The 18,246-nt window shown below is 38.4% G+C and overlaps 1 protein-coding gene across 2 annotated transcripts in view; it reads left to right on the top strand.

Annotated features, from left to right (window-relative positions):
• Positions 1–16,459, top strand: part of LOC110959318 (BRCA1 DNA repair associated) — a 32,143-nt gene extending 15,684 nt beyond the window's left edge. For both annotated transcript variants that reach the window (XM_051939346.1, XM_022206126.2), the window contains exons 16-22: positions 1,402–1,479; positions 1,673–1,713; positions 2,259–2,342; positions 5,811–5,868; positions 8,368–8,441; positions 10,893–10,950; positions 16,217–16,459. In XM_051939346.1, the coding sequence (XP_051795306.1) occupies positions 1,402–1,479; positions 1,673–1,713; positions 2,259–2,342; positions 5,811–5,868; positions 8,368–8,441; positions 10,893–10,950; positions 16,217–16,311 (488 nt within the window). In that variant the 3' untranslated portion in view covers positions 16,312–16,459. The remainder of the gene's footprint in view (positions 1–1,401; positions 1,480–1,672; positions 1,714–2,258; positions 2,343–5,810; positions 5,869–8,367; positions 8,442–10,892; positions 10,951–16,216) is intronic.
• The last annotated feature ends 1,787 nt before the right edge of the window (positions 16,460–18,246 follow it).

The following is an 18,246-nucleotide window of genomic DNA, read 5'->3' as shown; positions in this document are numbered from 1 at the left end:
TCATGCTTGGAAGACAAACTTTTTGTCTTCCCTTGTCACAGGCTTAATGAGTTGTGACCAAATTGTCGCATTTGATTATTTCTGGAGGGCTTGAAACAATAAAACTATCCAGCAATGAACCCTCTGTTTCACACATTATTACACCACCATGGGAAAAGTGTTTTATTCTCTAACTTAGACTGACTTTAATTAACATGTTTAATTTTTATGGTGGTTGTGCTTTGAGTGCCATATGACAACACTGCGCAACGACAGAAAGAGTGTATTTAAATTTCTTATTAAATGCAAAATGAAATTCATTCAACATCACACAAGTTTGTTGCAATGAGTCTCTCTAAGAAATACTTTAAACTTAGCTGTCTTTTGCTGTCTTTGTTTACCATTTGACTTGCATATCAAGATTTTTGACAGATGTAATCCAGTCACAGTCTTGCCTAACAATAGACCTATTCAACAAGCCTCTTTTATATGAGGTATTTTTAATCACAGGAGCAGAAAATGTAGAATGTCTTGCTTTAAGTCATCAGAATAAACTTTGTTAGTTTAATTTTAATCCATAGGACACTGATATTGTACAAGAAATCCCAAATCTGTTCAGTAAGTAAGTTACCCGTTAGTCCATGTCACTTCTAATTGCACCTTCTGCATCGGTGTGAATCCTAATTTTTATTACAACTATAGCACAACAATACAATCTCTTAAAATAAAAAGTTTTAAGATGCATTTATAGAATATCTTACAGCTGTGAGTTTAAGAAAGTGTCACTGCACTTGCAAACGTAATGATACGGAAGAACATTTAGTTCTTTACAGTACCTTACCACCGAGATTTACCCAAGTAATTAAAATCTAATCAATATAAGTGATAACATAGTAAAAATGTAATTTCTGGGAAGAGTGGGCAGTAGATACAGCCATATATTGTGCTTCCCCCCCCCTCCCCTTTTTTTTTTCTTTTTGCATCACATTACCGCTCCGGGCATCGTCTCTAACAGCACACAGGGCTTCTCATCTGCACATAATGATCGTTTGTGTCTGTGTACTATAATGTACTGTGCACTCATTCTGTGTCACTGTCATGTCAAGTCTTTTTTTTTTTTCCTGTTCTGACTCATCTCTTCAATACCAGCACCACCACTTTGGTAAACCCCAAGAGTCATTTACTACATTCTTCATGGCTCCTGTATCTATATTTTTACATTTACTTATAAAATATCCCCAGAATAGCAGAACTTAAATCAAAATGTGCTGTCTCTGAACCTTCATATCCAGCCATCAGTCACACTAAACCTCTTTTTATATCACTTAAATTCTAGGTTACTAAATCAAGGCATGTGAGAGGGCATACATGTATTCTTGCACATTTTTCACACATCTCTGCTTGTTCTCTTTTCTCTGCCAGATGAACAACTGGTCTGTGAGCGCACCCTGAAATACTTCCTTGGCATTGCCGGCAGGAAGTGGGTGGTGAGCTTCCAGTGTGAGTATGACTTTACTTTATTGTGGAGCGCTATCGCCGATGCGCTGAGGAACAATGACTAAATACAAAACAGCGTGATGTGGGGGGACAGGCTGGAATAAAAGCACTGTTACATAATACAGGAGCCACCGGAATAGTGTTTGTGCTTGCGACAATAAGCTCATAAGTTTCTCTTCTTCTCTCCTCTCTGCAGGGATTACTGAGTGCTTCAAACAAAAGAAACTCTTAGATGAGGTACGCTCGCCTGTGTGCTCCTTGAATTTGCGCGCCGGTGATTTCCAGTTTCATCTCTCCCGGTCTCGATGTTGAATTAAGGCTGCATGATGAATCTTTCCATGCCGTTTGCTGTGATACCTCATAAATTATTTGTCATCCATTTGCTTTAGCAATCCCTACATCTGGTTCTTTGATATGCCGCTGTACTCCTTTGCCAGGATTTGTTTCGTACCGCCATTAATTTCTAATTATTTCTCCGTCATCTGTGCCACTTTATAAGCTTTTTCATGCATCATATAGTCTATGTAAAAATGCACTCATTACAATTAAAAGATGAGCACTGTCAAAGTGAAGAATGTTCAGTGTATTCTTAAAAGCATGGCTGGCTCTTGAAAAAACTAAAATAACTCTTGGCAGACTACTCATTTGCATTTAGTCACTGTATTAGATGAGACTGAATAATTGCTTGACTTATTTAAAAGATAATACAACAGGAAAGTTTTACATCATTGTGACAGATTCACGTACACATGATGAAGTCATTTCACTTTCTTCGTTAACAGAGTCCATTTGAGGTGAGAGGCGATGTGGTGAATGGATCCAACCACCAGGGTCCCCGGAGAGCTCGTACTACCGACGACGGCAATGTGAGTCCCGCATGCACTGAACAGGACTGTCAGTTATGTAGTGTTTAATTAATGTAAGTAGCATATGCAAGCTTTAGTCCAGAATGTTAATGGCATTGTATTTTATTTACTTGATATTGTGGATTTAAAATAATGTTTTGAAAGTTGTTTTCATTTTTTTTATTTTCAAAATTCAGGTTTGACAGATTTATGTGCTTTAACCTCCTAAGACCTGGCGTCCACATATGTTGGCTTTTTTTTCAAAAAGAGCATAATAATCAATCAAAATGTATTTATATAGCACTTTACAACACTCAATATGACCAAAGTGCTTTCCAGTTAAAAACAAACAGTAAAATAAGAAATAAAAGCAGATTAAAAGAAAGCAACAATAGAACACAATAATAATAGCAACAACATTAATATTTAATAATAACAACAATATAAATAGTATTTAGATATATTATAAAAATATCATAAATATAATAATCAGATGTTAAAGATTATCTGACTATTATATTTATTGGTTATTCCTTATTCCAAATAAGTAGAAGGAATCTGAAATGCAAGCCCAACCAAAGCTCGTGTCGAATAAAGGTTTCATAAAAAAAAGGCAAAATTGTGCTCTTGTCACTTTGCAAGTTCAGGAGTAGCTACATGCCTTTCTCTTTAACATTAAAATAAAAAAAAGAAACTATCACAGTTAAGGTTTAGAAAAAAACATCTTTACAATATTATCCTCGTAGCCTACTTTGAGTTTAAAACTTAAGCCCTTTTTACAGCTGTGTGGATGTGATTTGATCAGATTTAGTTGACAGTGACTTGGAAATTAAGGCTGCACAATAAATCACATATTGATCATATGTTTGGCTTCCCACAACTTAATGAACAGGATCAAGTTTGATGCTGTGATATGTTTAAAAGGTGGGCTCATTGCTTTTTAAGAGCCAAAAACATCAATTCAGTAATTTATCCAGTCAAGTTCGGTACTCGAAGGGGTGGCCCTGCCATGTGGGTGCAAATGCTTTGGAGCAGTGAGTCCCTGGTTCAATTCCTGACCAACCTCTTTCCACTGTCTCTGTCCAATAATGGCAAAAATACAAAAAAAAAATAGAGAGAGATAGTCTAAGTTCTTCATCATTCAGCAAAACGTTCAATCATGATGTGGTTTGTTGCTTCTGCTAACAATAAGAAAATATTTCAACCTGTCCGAAAATCAGAAAAAAAGACCAGTTCAGCTCTTTGTGTATTTATTTAGTTTTAGTTTGCTGGTTTTCATGAAATGTGTCAGCAACCTTATACAATGCAAATCAAGCTACTAGCTTCTTCCACTCTGCAGTCTGGGGTAAATGTAAGAGTGGGTGTCAAAAAAGTTCATGTTTGTGTCTGAGTGAAAGAACTGCCGATCGTGGTTGTAAAAGTTGTCTGTCTCAATCCAAACTTTTGTGTGGCTACATTAAAACAAGACAAGTAAAAATTGTCAGATAACCTACATGGCAACTGTATACCATTTTTTTTAAAAAGCACTGAAAAATTGTGGGTCCGTTAGAAACACAAATGTAAAAATCCTTCCTAATTTCTGGTAATTTTTACCTTTGTTATATTGGACAGTAGAGAGAGACGATGTAATACAAGAGTGTCCTTTAAAATAATTATCTAATTTTCCCCCTTTTTGCATGCATGTTTATAAGTGATCTCAATAGCTTTATCTTCTGATGTGTCCAAGGCACTTACAGCAATGCTTGTTAATGAGCAAGAAAAATGTAATCTAATCTATTCAATATAATAATAAAATTCACCAATCATACCACTGGACTTTATCCCTAAAGCCTGCTGTTTACGAAGCGCTGCTGTGAGCCAAAAACAGCTTTGCAGTATCTAGTGATGAGGCATTGCTCTTTCTCACCATATAAATGCTGCTTACGCTCCATTTCATTCACCCTTTGGACTTAAAACAATGACTGGCGTTATTTTCCACTTTAGTTCTTTCTGTCAGATTATCATCCCTCTCTGTACTGTACTGTAGTTTATAGATCTTGTGTAGTGACACAAGGCAGCCAGTCACTCTACACATGTCAACAGCAGTCATTTGTGTTTCTGAAGAACTGACTGATTTAATACTAGTTGAAACGCAGTCATTCTTAGCAACAAAAACGAAAGAATAGCAAGCCAAATCAACACATTAACAGTTGCTATTATTGACAGTTATTGCCGTCTCTATTGTTTGCGAGAGCACAATTTCTGGCCGCAAACAACTGTCTGATTCTGTGAAGAAAATCAAATAAAATGTCCCAATTACAAGCAGCACTTGAACTTGTTTCTTCCTATTGCACCAGCCTCTTAGCTCAGGCCCTGTTGTGAAACCTAATTGTAATTTTCCTCTTGGTGTAAGGCCAGCAGGACCGGTTCTGTTGCCACTGAGGGGGAAAATTAGAAATGGCTAGATGTCATGTTGGCCGTATCGCTGCCTTTGAAGAACCTCTGCTAATTGAATTAGCTAGTAATTTCAGGCTTATTTAAGTGGCTTCAACGCAGCACCGGCACTTTGATGGAGCCAGACAGATTGTCCCGTTCATATTCACTTTCTGTCACCTGCACCGGTCTGACAAACAGACTAACAGATGAAATGGAGAGGCAGGGAGTCTGTCACCAGAATGTTGATGCTCAGGAAATCACTCAAAGAAAATCTGAGTGTGTGTGTGTGTGTGTGTGTGAGAGAAAGAGAGAGGTGTGCACGTTATCACACTCTAATACCTCCTGAAGGACATTAGGTGTTGTCTAAATTAAAAATCTGTAACAGAAACACTTTTTCATCTCACCAAGCACCTCTGGCTAATGATCATTATGGACATACAGGGTGGAGAGAGAAATTAGTATTTCTTTTCTCCAGTCACATGGACATTTATCTTCTGAACACTTTCATCCGGCCAAACTCTGCTTATGCGATTGTGATATGACTTGCGCATTTCCTTTTCTGTGGTTACCATGGTTCAAGGAAACAAGTTTACATTCCCATTTCAAGCAAGCTTCTCGACCTTGAGCGCAATAAAACAATGTGTCCCTGGTGTCGAGCGGGTCGTTTTTCTTTGTGTTAAGCGCGATATTACCACAGTGAAGGTGGCTTTTTCTGTTCGACTCGTCCCTGAATTTACACTATAACAGCGATGGCAAAAAAAAAAGAACAAGGTCTAGAGGGTTTATTTTACACGGTAAGTGAGGAAGCCCTGCTGTAAATTGCGGGACACTTGGCGAAGTGTTTCAGCTCTCCCAGTGTAACCCTTACACAGGTGAAGAGTTCAGAAACACACTCGGCTGTAATGGTAATAGCAGCGATGACTGCTCTCATACAGTGCTCCTGAACATTCTCTGAGGGTTAAATTCACTGTATAGATGTCTTCTTTTGCCTGACTTTAGAAACTGTATAGAGTTTTTCAAACATTTCACAGTAGGTTATTTTATCTTTACCTTGTATGTTCTTTTTGCCTTCAGCTACTCATGAGAGGCTTCAAGATCTGCTTCCAAGGACCTTTTACAGACATGACAACAGGTAAATCTGAACAATAACGTAATGTGACATGGGAAATGACTTGTTTTGGCATTATGTAAGTATCCATACTTGTTCAACTATTAGAGAGACTTTGTTTGGTATATTAGTTGACTATAAATTAATCACAAAAGGAGTTTTAAACCTGACATGGAGTACTTTTGTCTCCACCTTCTGACAATGAGAATCACTTAATAGAGAAACACAGTAGACGCAAGCAGTTGCTTTCATTTTTAAACCATAAGTCCTTCTCAGAATGCCAGATTTCTTTTAACCTGGATTCTCAGAAAGTTTTCTTGGATGCCCACCACAAGATTGGCTTTATAGCCGCGGTTCAAGCCCCGTTTAGTATCTGTAGCTTTAAATGTAGCTACGCTGCTGCTGTCCCCGCCCCCTTTTCAGAAAGAAGACTCTCTCTGTGTCTGTGATTGACAGTGTAAAAGAAAACGATTGACTACACAACAGCTGACAGGCAAGAATAATTGTGTGAGATGTGTACTTTCTGTTGCGCTTGTTAAATGGAAATTTTGCCAAATTAACAACTGTTTTATCCGTTTATTGTGAGGCTGTCGGACAACATCGCTGTTATAAAAACAGTAATTTAGCGGTGCACAGCAGCAGCTTAGAATTAGCTATAAAATGGTTATCATGTAGTCACTTTCGTCACTATTTCATACAGAAACAAAGAAATAAATTCAAACACTGCTTCTAATTTCATGCAAATTTGTCGCTGGCATTTTTCTACTACAGTGTATTATTCCTTGCATCCACTTTTAACTCTTTGATACACAGTGTGGGTCAGGAAACACCCAATTTCCATTGGGTTTGGGTCACTTTTGTCCCATGTTGTGCATTAAATGATTAAGACCTAGTCACTTAAAAGAATTCATTTTGAAAATTTGATGTTTAGAAAAAAAATATTATGATCAGAAGGATTCATTCAGGTATCTGAAGTTACCCCAATGGGATCAAACTGCTTTTTATTTTTTAAACCGGTGTAGGTTAGCTAAGACTGCTAAACGTCAGTAAAATCATAAACCTATTGATCTTTCACTGTGCAGACATTGCTAATTACTTCAGTTTTCTCTCTCGCTGTGGTCCAGTCTTGTTGGGTTTGTCTGAAGAACACAGCACAAAAACACCACAGGAATTACAACATCTCGTTGATGTCACTGATCACAAACATGAAGTTTCAAAAACTCCCTTTTGCATGTTCTTTAAACAATAAGATGGCTGTTCATTAAATTCTTACTGTCATGCTGTTTGCACTTCTTCTTTCACTCAAGAATTACTTTTCTCAGCCACACTTGTTTCTTCTTATTGATGTCTCTCCTGCAGGACTCCGATAGACACCCACCTCGCTTTAAAGAGAAAAACATGACAATAAAAAGAAGGACACTTAAAGTAGCACACACAGCTTTTGACTGACACGGAGACTAGCTTGAAACCTGTGCTGTTTTTAACCCCAGTCATTTTTTCACTGGAGAACAATGACAAATGATTCCATCGCGTGGGTGGACTGAATACCGACTTACCGAGTTCTGTGAGGCGTTTTTTGGTGCGGTGTTGTCACATTGCACAGCAGTTGCTATGGAGCCAGTTAGCTGCCTGGAAATTATTTTTTTCTGAAAAGAAAACGGAAATGAGCTTTCACTTGTGGACAAAATGCCTCTGCAGTTCTCCCTTGTCCACAGATACAATGGTTTTATATTTTTAACTAAAGCTCAGTTTGTGAACTTTGGTCTCCAGGATTTAAACTGTTAATAACCTTGAAGTTGAAGGTTAAAAGGAGTTTAGTTGCCCGTCATACAAAATACTTCTTGCTTTACCCTTCCCACGTGGCTGAATGACGGTGAAGGTCACAGGGGGCACATTGCTTGAGAACTCACAAGGCAGCATTCTTCGGTTTTCTTCTTCCTGGGGCTCTTTAAGTGCTCCTGCAGCATCCTCCTGCTGCCTGCTGGATCGATGAAGCTTTGCTAATGGGTTGACATCTGTGAGCTAGCGTGAGTAGCTTAAAGACTTTCTTTTACATGGCACAAACACGAGGATGGAGTCTGTTTTCTTCAACTCAACAAGATTTCATTCATTATTTAACCACAGAAGTTTCTGTATGATACGTGATGAGGTTATATGCCGCCTCTACAAGTTGACCCTCATGTGTCTCCTGTAAAGGATACCACACAAGTGAAGTTGTTTATTTTTTGCTTTTTGTAGCTGTGTTTGGTATTTCCAGGCACATAGATGCATTTTTCTAAACCAAGTTGAATGTGTGCTGATTGATTGAGTGCTGTGCACTTATTGCTTTGAGTGGTATTGACCTGTTTTCCGTTCCCGTGATCAAAGGAAGTCTGAGCTTGAAATACGTCTGCTCTGTATCCCCTCAGGGTTAAAGAGATGAAAGCAGAAAGAATAAAATTTAGGTGTAGCTGCTGATAACTTTTTGGAGTACCCCAAACAGTTTCTGTTTACCTTCAACAGTTTTCTATGTGTTTATCATAGATGAAATGGAGTGGATGGTGGAGCTCTGTGGGGCAGCTGTAGTTAGAGATCCACTTTTCCTCGACAGCAAACAGGTAAGAGTATCTATCGTCTGCCACTTGAAAAAGTAGTCACTGCTGCCTTCATTCTCGTCAGTATAATTGTAAAAATGCAATCTGTGCTTCTTTAAAGTGGCATTTAAGTTTGCAGGTGAGTGCTGATCTATCAAAGCAGAAGGAGACCTGTCAACAAGGGCTTTTCTAATTATCTAATTCCCGTTTTCCCTAAATCCTGTATGAGTTGTTTCAGTTTTAAATGCTTCCAATGCTTAGGATTTTCATGATGGACACATATTGCAAGAAAAACAAGCAACAGTCAGTGAAGTGCCTCCCACAACAACTCTTTGCCTCACAAAGCTGCATTAATGCCTTTTATTTGTCTCTAGGCTTTGATTTTATTTTTGAAAATTGCACATTAATGCCGTGTTGCTCAGCAAATGTGACATTTATTGTGGCCGAAAAGGCAAAATTAAATACAGTACATTCAGAAAGTATTCAGACTCTTTCACTTTTTTCGCATTTTGTTATGTTGCAGTCTTGTGCTAAAATCATTCAAATTCACCTTCTTTTTTCCTTCTCAACTAGCACTCAATACTCCATAATGACCATAATGACAAGAACGGCTTTTTAGAAATGTTTGCAAATTTATGTAAAAAAAAAAAAAAATTGAAGAATTAAACTGACATACACTCGACAAAAATATAAACGCAACACTTTTGTTTTTGCTCCCATTTTTTATGAGATGAACTCATAAAAACTGATGAACTGCGCCGATCCAGAGCATCCCAAACATGCTCAATGGGTGACATGTCCGTTGAGTATGCTGGCCATGGGCTAACTGGGATGTTTTCAGCTTCCAAGAATTGTGTACAAACTGCACCTTTCAGAGTGGCCTTTTATTGTGGGCAGTCTAAGGCACACCTGTGCACTAATCATGGTGTCTAATCAGCGTCTTGATATGGCACACCTGTGAGGTGGGATGGATTATCTCAGCAAAGGAGAAGTGCTCACTATCACAGATTTAGACAGATTTGTGAACAATATTTGAGAGAAATGGTGATATTGTGTATGTGGAAAAAGTTTTAGATCTTTGAGCAAAAAAAAGTGTCGCGTTTATATTTTTGTTGAGTGTAAGTATTCAGACTCTACTCAGTGCTAAGTTGAAGCACTGTTGGCAGCTGTTGTACCTCACGTCTTCTTGGTAGAACCTGACCAGTATTTCTGTTGCTTCGATAATATTGGCCTATTTTTGATGTCACAGATGTATCAGTAACTCTGTACATGTTGCCCAATATATGGCAATATGAAAACTTTATTTTACAGAACATAATACTGATAAAGATGGTTTGGATCATTTAAGAAAATTGATAGTTTGTCCAGCCGAGCAGCTCCAACTCCACAATAATCTCAGCACTGCAGCACATGTAGCAGAGTACACATCACAGCTGAACAGTTGGTGGTACGATGTCGAGCAGTGTCTTCTTAGTAAGTAATTTTAACTATCTGGTGAAATGCATTGCTGGAAGGATAATAAGCAATGAACCCATAGCTTTCCCTTTTCTATATAACACTAACAGTCTTGGTTAAGATGCAACAAGCTCAGGCCTCTGGTTGGTTGGAGACTGTCAGTGGGCAGCGATTTTCAGGTCTCTCCTGGCTGTGCCTCCAATGACATTCACAGAATTGTCCTTAGACCCTTCCAAGACTGTGTGCTTCGGGTCATTCGGAACATTTGGTTTAGATGCTAAATCATCAGCCCAAGCCAAGGTCCTTTATGCTACTGAACTTTTTTTTTGGATATCTCTTTGCTTTAGTTTTTCCTCAACCCTGACCAGCCCCCTTCTCTATACTCCTGACAAACATCCTAGAGCATGATGCTGCCACCACCGTGTTTCATCACTGGAATGATATTAGACCAGTAAAGAGCAGTGTCTGGTTTCCGGGGGACATGACAAACATTTCAGTCCTGTTTTAATCAGATCAGAGAATCTAGTTTCTTGCAGTGTTTTTATTTTTTTTCGAACGAACTCCAAACAGACTTCTAAATGTCTTTCATGGAGGACAAGCTTCCATCTGTCCACTGCGCAATGAAGCCCAGATCGGTGGAGTGCTGCAGTGATTGCTGTCCTTCTGGAAATTCCTCCCAACTCCACTCCTGATCTCTGGTGCTCAGACAGTGATCATCGGGTTTTTGGTCACATGTTCCTCCAGTTGCTCAGTTTGACTGGGTGGCCAACTCTGTTAAGAGACTTTGTTGTTTCAAACTTCCTTCATATAAGAATTGTTTATCATAGCCTCATATTGAAAAACATATCAAAGGTGATCAAAAGGAGTGGGTGGCACCTGAGCTAAATTTTAAGTATCATAGCAAATAGTCTGAATGCTATGTTTCCAATTTCACTGGCTCTAACTGTATGATGTATGTTATAATTGTTGTTTGTTTTGTAATGCTAAACTGGTTTATGTTTTTTTCTTTTTGCTACACAGAAGTCCCATCAACTGGTCATTGTACAGCCTCGATCAGAGTCGTCTTCTGCATACAGCAGTGAGTCTCATCCGAAAACATTTAATTATCACCTTCTATTTTTACACAACATCATAAAAGAACACACTCGAGCTGTTCTCACTTACTTTCTGTCGCTCCCCCTCACCCACACACATGTTCACACACAGTACTGACACACATACAGGGTTCATAAAGATACAGATTTTTTTTTTTATTGAAACAAAATGACAAGAAATAAGACAAATGACACAAAGCAAATCAAAAAAGAGCAAAAAATTTAGACAACAAATGAAGAAACAAAAAAATGAGAAAAAATGACAACTGACAAAAGCAAAATACAAAATGACAAAAATAAAACGAAAAAACACAAGCGAGCAAAAAAAGGAAACACGAAACGAGACAAAGTAATACAAAAATGAGACACAAAGGAACAATGAAGAATCCAGCAAAAAATAAAAAATAAAGATACAGATTAGACTGACAGCAGCAGCAGGGACTAGTTACATAATTCATGCACAGCTTCACCCTGAGGTTGGAGCTGACAAAGGGGCAGACTGATGGACAGTCGCACAGAAACCCTGTGTGATGGGACATGTACCAATAGAGGCTAATAATGTTCTCTAAGGTAGGATTGCTATATATCATGTTATTGTCTAGCAATGGCACAATCCCTTTAAAATTAGTCAGAACATTTTATTTTGCGAGTTAGTAATGAAAGAAAAAGATGTCACCAAATGATTTCCTGCCATGAAGTCTGTTTGTTTTGCATATTACAATCAGACTCTTTAAAAAAGGCATTAACACTTAATGAAGAAGCAAAAGGGCGGGAGGCTATTTTTGAATAACTGAAGGAAAATAATTGAAGCAATTAAGATAATTTATTGAAGATTGCCTGCAGTATGTAGTAAGACAGTGTTTCGTAGGAGGCAGAAGGCACCTTAATTGCTAATGTTTTCAAATAAGGCAGCTAAATTAACAGGAAACAGTTTGTTCCGATGCTGAAAAGTTACTAATGTTTGTTTATTTGCATTTGTAGAATTTTCTTACATTAAGCAGTTTGTTGTGATATGGTTAAAATAAATGACATGTTAGCAAAGGGCCAGCATTTTAACAGTTTTCATACCAATACAGGCAGGACCAGAGTGTATTTATTATTGTTTGATAATGGGATGTGAACTTTGCATAATAGCTCTGGATCTAGTATAATATTACCCTCCAACCACGATTTTAGTGTTGATTTTGAGTTAAAAACTGATCGATATTTTGTCTCGACGTCAAAATAATCTCTTCGTTCTGTTTTTAACCAACAAAATTGTGTGTACAACATTAGTAGGACACAAGTGTGAAGGTATTTCTCCAAAGACTTATTGCACTTGTAAGCAAAATGTGGGGTAGCCACAAATGCAATTTTGATGTATTTATTATTTCATTTGAATATGTAGCTATGGGTGGTGTGCTGCCACCAAGAAGCTTGAAGGAACGTCGTAGCAGGAGCAGTTGTCTAATGTGTAATATATGAAATTGCCGTAGAGGTTCAGCTGCTCCGAAGGTGGAAAATGGCCTCTGTCCTTCCAGTATAAGCAGTGTAACTCTGTAGTGTGTTTCTTCTTCTGTTCACTTCCCAGCTTTGGGTGCAGTTAGCAACAATAAGATTGTGGGTGTCCACTGCTTGGACCATTGTTTTCCTTATTACTTTGTTGTTGGTGGTGGGGAGGGCAGGATTTGCAGTTAAAATGCGCTACTATTTTTGCACAATAGATGATAAAACTTTTCAATATTGGAAATCCCACTGAAATGTCGTCTAAACGTGAACATTTAATCAGTGTCTTTAAATAGTTGGAGAAAAAAAGTCATGTTTGAAGTTGCTCTTGATGTCCTTTCATCAGTGGTCATAGTTGTTTTTTAAAACATTGCACATGACAAAGTATGACTTTATTCTGCACTGTTGAAGCTCACTAATATATATACATAAACTGTAATTATCTTCTCACATAAGGTTTTGATGTTTGAAAAAAATCCCATGAAAGCACTGTTGCAACTGTCGTCCCCTAAATATCTCGACATTCACAGCAAGGTTATACCAATTTAATCCCCCTTTTCAGCTGCTTTGTGCTAAAATCAGTACATTTGTGTATACATATTACACTAAATATCCTGTATTAGTTAGCGGATATAATATTGTTCAAGGTCATATTTCTTATGGAGTGAACAGACGGTCCTCACAAGCGTAGACATTTTGGCTGCTGTGCTTGTCAGTGTACCTGTCTGTCCATTAGTGCATAGATTTGGATGCGCTTGTGCCCCGGCAATGACAGATGCTGCCAACCAAAATGAGACAGGTTCCCAACAAGAGCGAGGAGAGTGACTTGCCAGGAAAGCATGTGTGAAGGAAGTTAGGCAGCAGAAAAATGGCCAAGAGAAAATGTCAGATTGTAGCGGGGGGAATGTCAAAACAAGTTGGCCGCAGAAGAGAGAGGCTGACAGTTTGAAACAGAGGGAGCAAGTGGCTCCGAGTTCCCCCACTCCCTCCTCCTCGCATCCTAATTTGCACTGCTGCATATTTAATGCCGCTTTTCCTCTTCCACGTCCTCCTTATAGACCAGGTAATCGAGCAGCCCCTCCATTCTACCCTTCTCTATCTCCCATTTGTGCTCTTTTTGTGCTTTACTGATTGAAATCACAAGTTTGCATTTGTGTGTCAATATATAAATGTGTTTTATGAGACACAGGTTATTGTTCTTATCTGACATATTTGCACATCTTCTTGGTCGGTTAAGTTGACGCATTTAAAATTCCCCTGCTTTTGCCACTTGATTTTGCTTGTTTTGCTATAATAGTGATCCTCAATTATTCAAGTCTGCAATGGTGATCAGACCTGTATCACTTATATTATTAAGTTATTAACTATTAAGTTGTTACCACACAAACTTAAAAAATAAGGCTGCCGATGTCCTCCTGTATATTCATCTTTTCGTCACAAACCCCACGAAGAAACCCAAAACCAGCAATGCATCGATTCTTTACTCTAGTTTTTTCCCTTTGTAGCTTCTGCTTTCTTTAGACATCAGTAGAGATGCATGAAGAAATAAAGGCGAGAGAGAGTGTGCCAAAGTCAAATCAGGATAGTTGCGGTTTGTGGGAAGCATCTCAGCCCCTCAGCCACAGGGATGCCCCAGTATTGCTCCACTGTGGTTGAAAAACAAGTAAAACACGACCCTCGCTCGCATCGGCTGACACGTCCCTTTGTTTACTTGGAGTCACTCCCAAATACATCATCATGGTCCCATAAATACTCTACAGGGCACCAGTGTGTTTTAATCCACAGCCGAAAACCGTGCCAGACAAATGCAGTTTGCACTCCTGTGTCAGCAAAAACAATATCACCTATTGAGTTTAGGTAATTGAAACTTTATTTTTACAGCTTATTTTTATAGATTCACATCTTTAGCAGTACCAGTGGACTCGGGGCTGAGTGCCACTGACAGAGAAGGGATGTACTTAGGGATGGACGAACAAATTGTGGGTCTTTTCATGGTATTTGCGGAAAATATAGAGAAACACGAGAGCCATGCATTAGCTGTAAACGATGAATATTGACTTACTGCCAGAACTGTAAGCTCTGAATATCATGTAAAAGCTACAGCATATGAATACAAAATAGGAGTCGACCGATTATCGACCTTGCCAATCATCACGTCTCATACTGAGCATTTTTCTCCCAGTATTTTTTGAAACCTATTTCCAATAAAATCAAATTAGAAATCCACTATTGTCATTCAGATGGAGCCCCTGCTCTCTATAAAACCCGTTACAGACTCCTGTCTGTTAATCTGACAGTAACTGAACATGTGAGCTTCATGTCTGAATGAGCTCACCTTTCCCTACAAACTGCAGTGGCAATCTTACGAGGTCGTATCTCGTGACATTTTCTTATCACTGTCAACGCAGCACAAGTCTGAACTGCATGCAGTCACATTAACAGATAAGCATGCACAAGTGATGTACTTGGAGCTGTGTAAAGTGGTTTGGGGAACACTTTTTCCGAGTTTCAGCACCAATATTGGTCTAAAAACATCACAGAGAGCACAAAAGCCTGAGTTTATGTGCCCGAGTCAAAAACACCTCTCTCATTGACTTTGCTCTACAATTTGACATCAATAATAAGTGAAATGTCCATAAAAATAGAACGTACTGTGATGAAACAGACGCTAGATTGATAACACTCAACAAAAATGAATTAACAGTCGCTGAAGCTGAGTTTGTTGCTTCCAGCTGTTTGTAGGAATCTTTCTCCTGAGTTTTTTTAAACAGCTGGAGCGTCCAACAGCAGCAGGATCCACAAGCAAGAGATTTCTGCAAATTTACACACTTGGAACAATAGAACAGCAGCTCTGGAAATTTCTTTAAATAAATAAATTTTCCCCGACCTGGAGACAGGCTCATACCTGGTCAAATGGCAAGTCACACTTGTGCTTTTCATCACTTTAGATATATGACAAGTCACACAGAGTCACAGTTTGTAGGCTTTTGTTGAATCATTTGACACCTCCCTGTTGTCCTTCAGTTGAATCTTGAGCTCCTTTACAGCTTTTGGAATATTTTTCTGAACTTAGATTATCATTACCGAATGCAGAATTTTCAGTAATTAGGGTAAGCATAATAAACTAGGCAATCAGTTATTTGGGCAGTTTGATTAGCTCGCTGGTAATTTAGATTTAGCCTTTTGTTTATTAGCGCTTTATTATGTATTATTCATCGCTTGATGTGCTGTTCAATGTCGCATGAATGACTAATATTGTGTGCGCTCTATGGCTGTTTTTGTCACTGTGGTGGGTGTGTCTGAACAGAGTCATGAGTAACAGAAATGAAAACATGACTTATGTCTGAATGACAGAACATTATTTTAGCAGATTGTTGAAGCAGGCATGTCACATATCCCATGTCTCTAAAGACTTCTCTGTAGTCACTGCTCTACAGAACTTTCTGATTGGTTACATATGACGAGGCTGTAAACACTGAAGGATTTTTTTTTAACTAAACATGTAAATACACAAATGCATTTTAATGAAGGTTTGTGTTGGAGTTTGTGTATAGTATTCCAAACATCGATTATCAGCTTCCATGATTCGAAATAATCCGTATCAATACTGGCTCTGAGATAACTACCAGTCGACCTCTATTAAGCATTTTAAACCCTAAATGATTTTTCTCTAGATTTATTCCTGCACTCATGTGTTGTTAGATCTTGCATCTGCTCATACTTTCTTCCACCTTTACTCGTACCTAACTGCTGTCTACTCCACAGGTCTCTCCAGACAAGCCACAGTTGTGAGCCGTGGTTGGCTGTTGGACACGGTTGCGACCTACACGCTGCAAAACTTCAACAATTACACAGCATGAGCAGAAGAACACACCGTAACACGCAGTCCTCTCCCGACCTGTTTTATATTTCCATTTTTAATGTAAAATTTGCTAACTAATCTGTCATTGTTCTATTCTGTGCGTTGTACGTGAAAAAGATGATGTATATAAAGTTCAATCAGCAGAAGATGCTTGAATTGAGTCTTCTTTTTGTTTGTTTTATGGCACAGCACACAAACATCCATCAAAGTCTATAACGCAGCAGGTGTTTTCTAAATCAGGTCAAAAAAACTAACATCTTCATAAGTGTATTGAACCAAATGTTACAGACATGAGATAATTTGTTTACTTACTGCACAAAGCATGGGACCTTGTAAAAAAAATACCTGAGAGTCTGTAAGTGTGTATTTAAAACAGTTGTTTGGGGGATAAAGCATTCTCCCTACACACTCAGTATCCTCCTTTGGGATTTTAGAAACTAAACCATTTAGACTATTTCCTGCTCGATGTCTCCTCTCAGACTTGTTGTGTTTTAATAAGCTCTTTCCCATCCCTGCTTTGTGATGTTTTCCCACTGATGTTCCGCCGTCCTGTTATTGCTGTTTCTGAATCCCTCGTGTATGTCAGCTTTCTGGAAATCCGTAGGTTTTCTGAACATGGTCTGCACGCTGCAACATATTCTGCACAGGATTTTTCTTGAATTATTGAACAGCCTTGGAGTGGGAATCAAATGCAACAGAGCAGATTTACAGGAACAGGTCGTATGAAGGGAGAAAAATGGCCCCTCGGTGTGCATCGTGTATCCCGTGTAAGCTGGAGAAGATGATGGTGTGTGTCAGATTGGACCGCATTAAGTTGTGCTGCTGTAACATGTTTGTGTGCCAGGCTTTGTAAGCAAAAGGTAAATACAAAGATATTTAAATTAGTCGTGCACATCGTGGTTATTAATGGTGGGCTGATTATTCTTCTCTTTTCAGTTAATCGTGTCCTGCACTAAACTAAACTAGCCAAACTTAGCAAGTTAGTGTTTTTGTATGCTGTAACTTTATTCATGGTGCTAAACTGTCTAAATGTCAATAAAAAATTTAAGTTTATTTATATAGTACGAATTACAATTCAAATTGTCTCAAGATGCTTCACAGAACCCGTATACCTAAACCCCCAGAGCAAGCCCTAAGGCAACAGTGGCAAGAAAAAACTCCCTTTTAATGGGAAGAAACCTTGAGCAAAACCTGGTTCACTACATAACACATTGTCCATTTTTTTTCTCTGGAGGCTGGTGGATGGGAAGTAAATTCTGCAGAAGAACTAAATAGGAACAAATTTGATTCGATGTGAGCCTTTTTGTGACGGAAATTGGGTTTAACAGTTTAATCTTGTTGGCATCCCAAACAAATGAACAAATTTAATTTCGCCGTTGCAGTAAATGTAACGTTTTGACCTGCCTTCATTTTATACGGCAACATTCTTACCTTCTAGTTTGCCTTCTAGTTTTCAGAAGCATTCACTTCTTTCTTAACTAGTAGCTACACACGTGGACAAAATTGTTGGTACCCCTCAGTTAAAGAAGGAAAAACCCACAATTCTCACTGAAATCACTTGAAAGTCACAAAAGTAACAATAAATAAAAATTTATTGAAAATTAAATAATCAAAATCAGCCATCACTTTTGAATTGTTGATTAACATAATTATTTAAAAAAACAAACTAATGAAATAGGGCTGGACAAAAATGATGGTACCCATAACTTAATATTTTGTTGCACAACCTTTTGAGGCAATCACTGCAATTAAACGATTTCTGTATTTGTCAATGAGCGTTCTGCAGCTGTCAACAGGTATTTTGGCCCACTCCTCATGAGCAAACAGCTCCAGTTGTCTCAGGTTTGATGGGTGTCTTCTCCAAATGGCATGTTTCAGCTCCTTCCACATATGTTCAATGGGATTCAGATCTGGGCTCATAGAAGGCCACTTT

The sequence above is a fragment of the Acanthochromis polyacanthus genome, chromosome 19 (assembly GCF_021347895.1).
Source record: "Acanthochromis polyacanthus isolate Apoly-LR-REF ecotype Palm Island chromosome 19, KAUST_Apoly_ChrSc, whole genome shotgun sequence".
In the NCBI taxonomy this organism is placed as follows: domain Eukaryota; kingdom Metazoa; phylum Chordata; class Actinopteri; family Pomacentridae; genus Acanthochromis; species Acanthochromis polyacanthus.
Note: the sequence above shows the minus strand (reverse complement) of the source record. Positions and strands in the feature narration are given on the sequence as shown.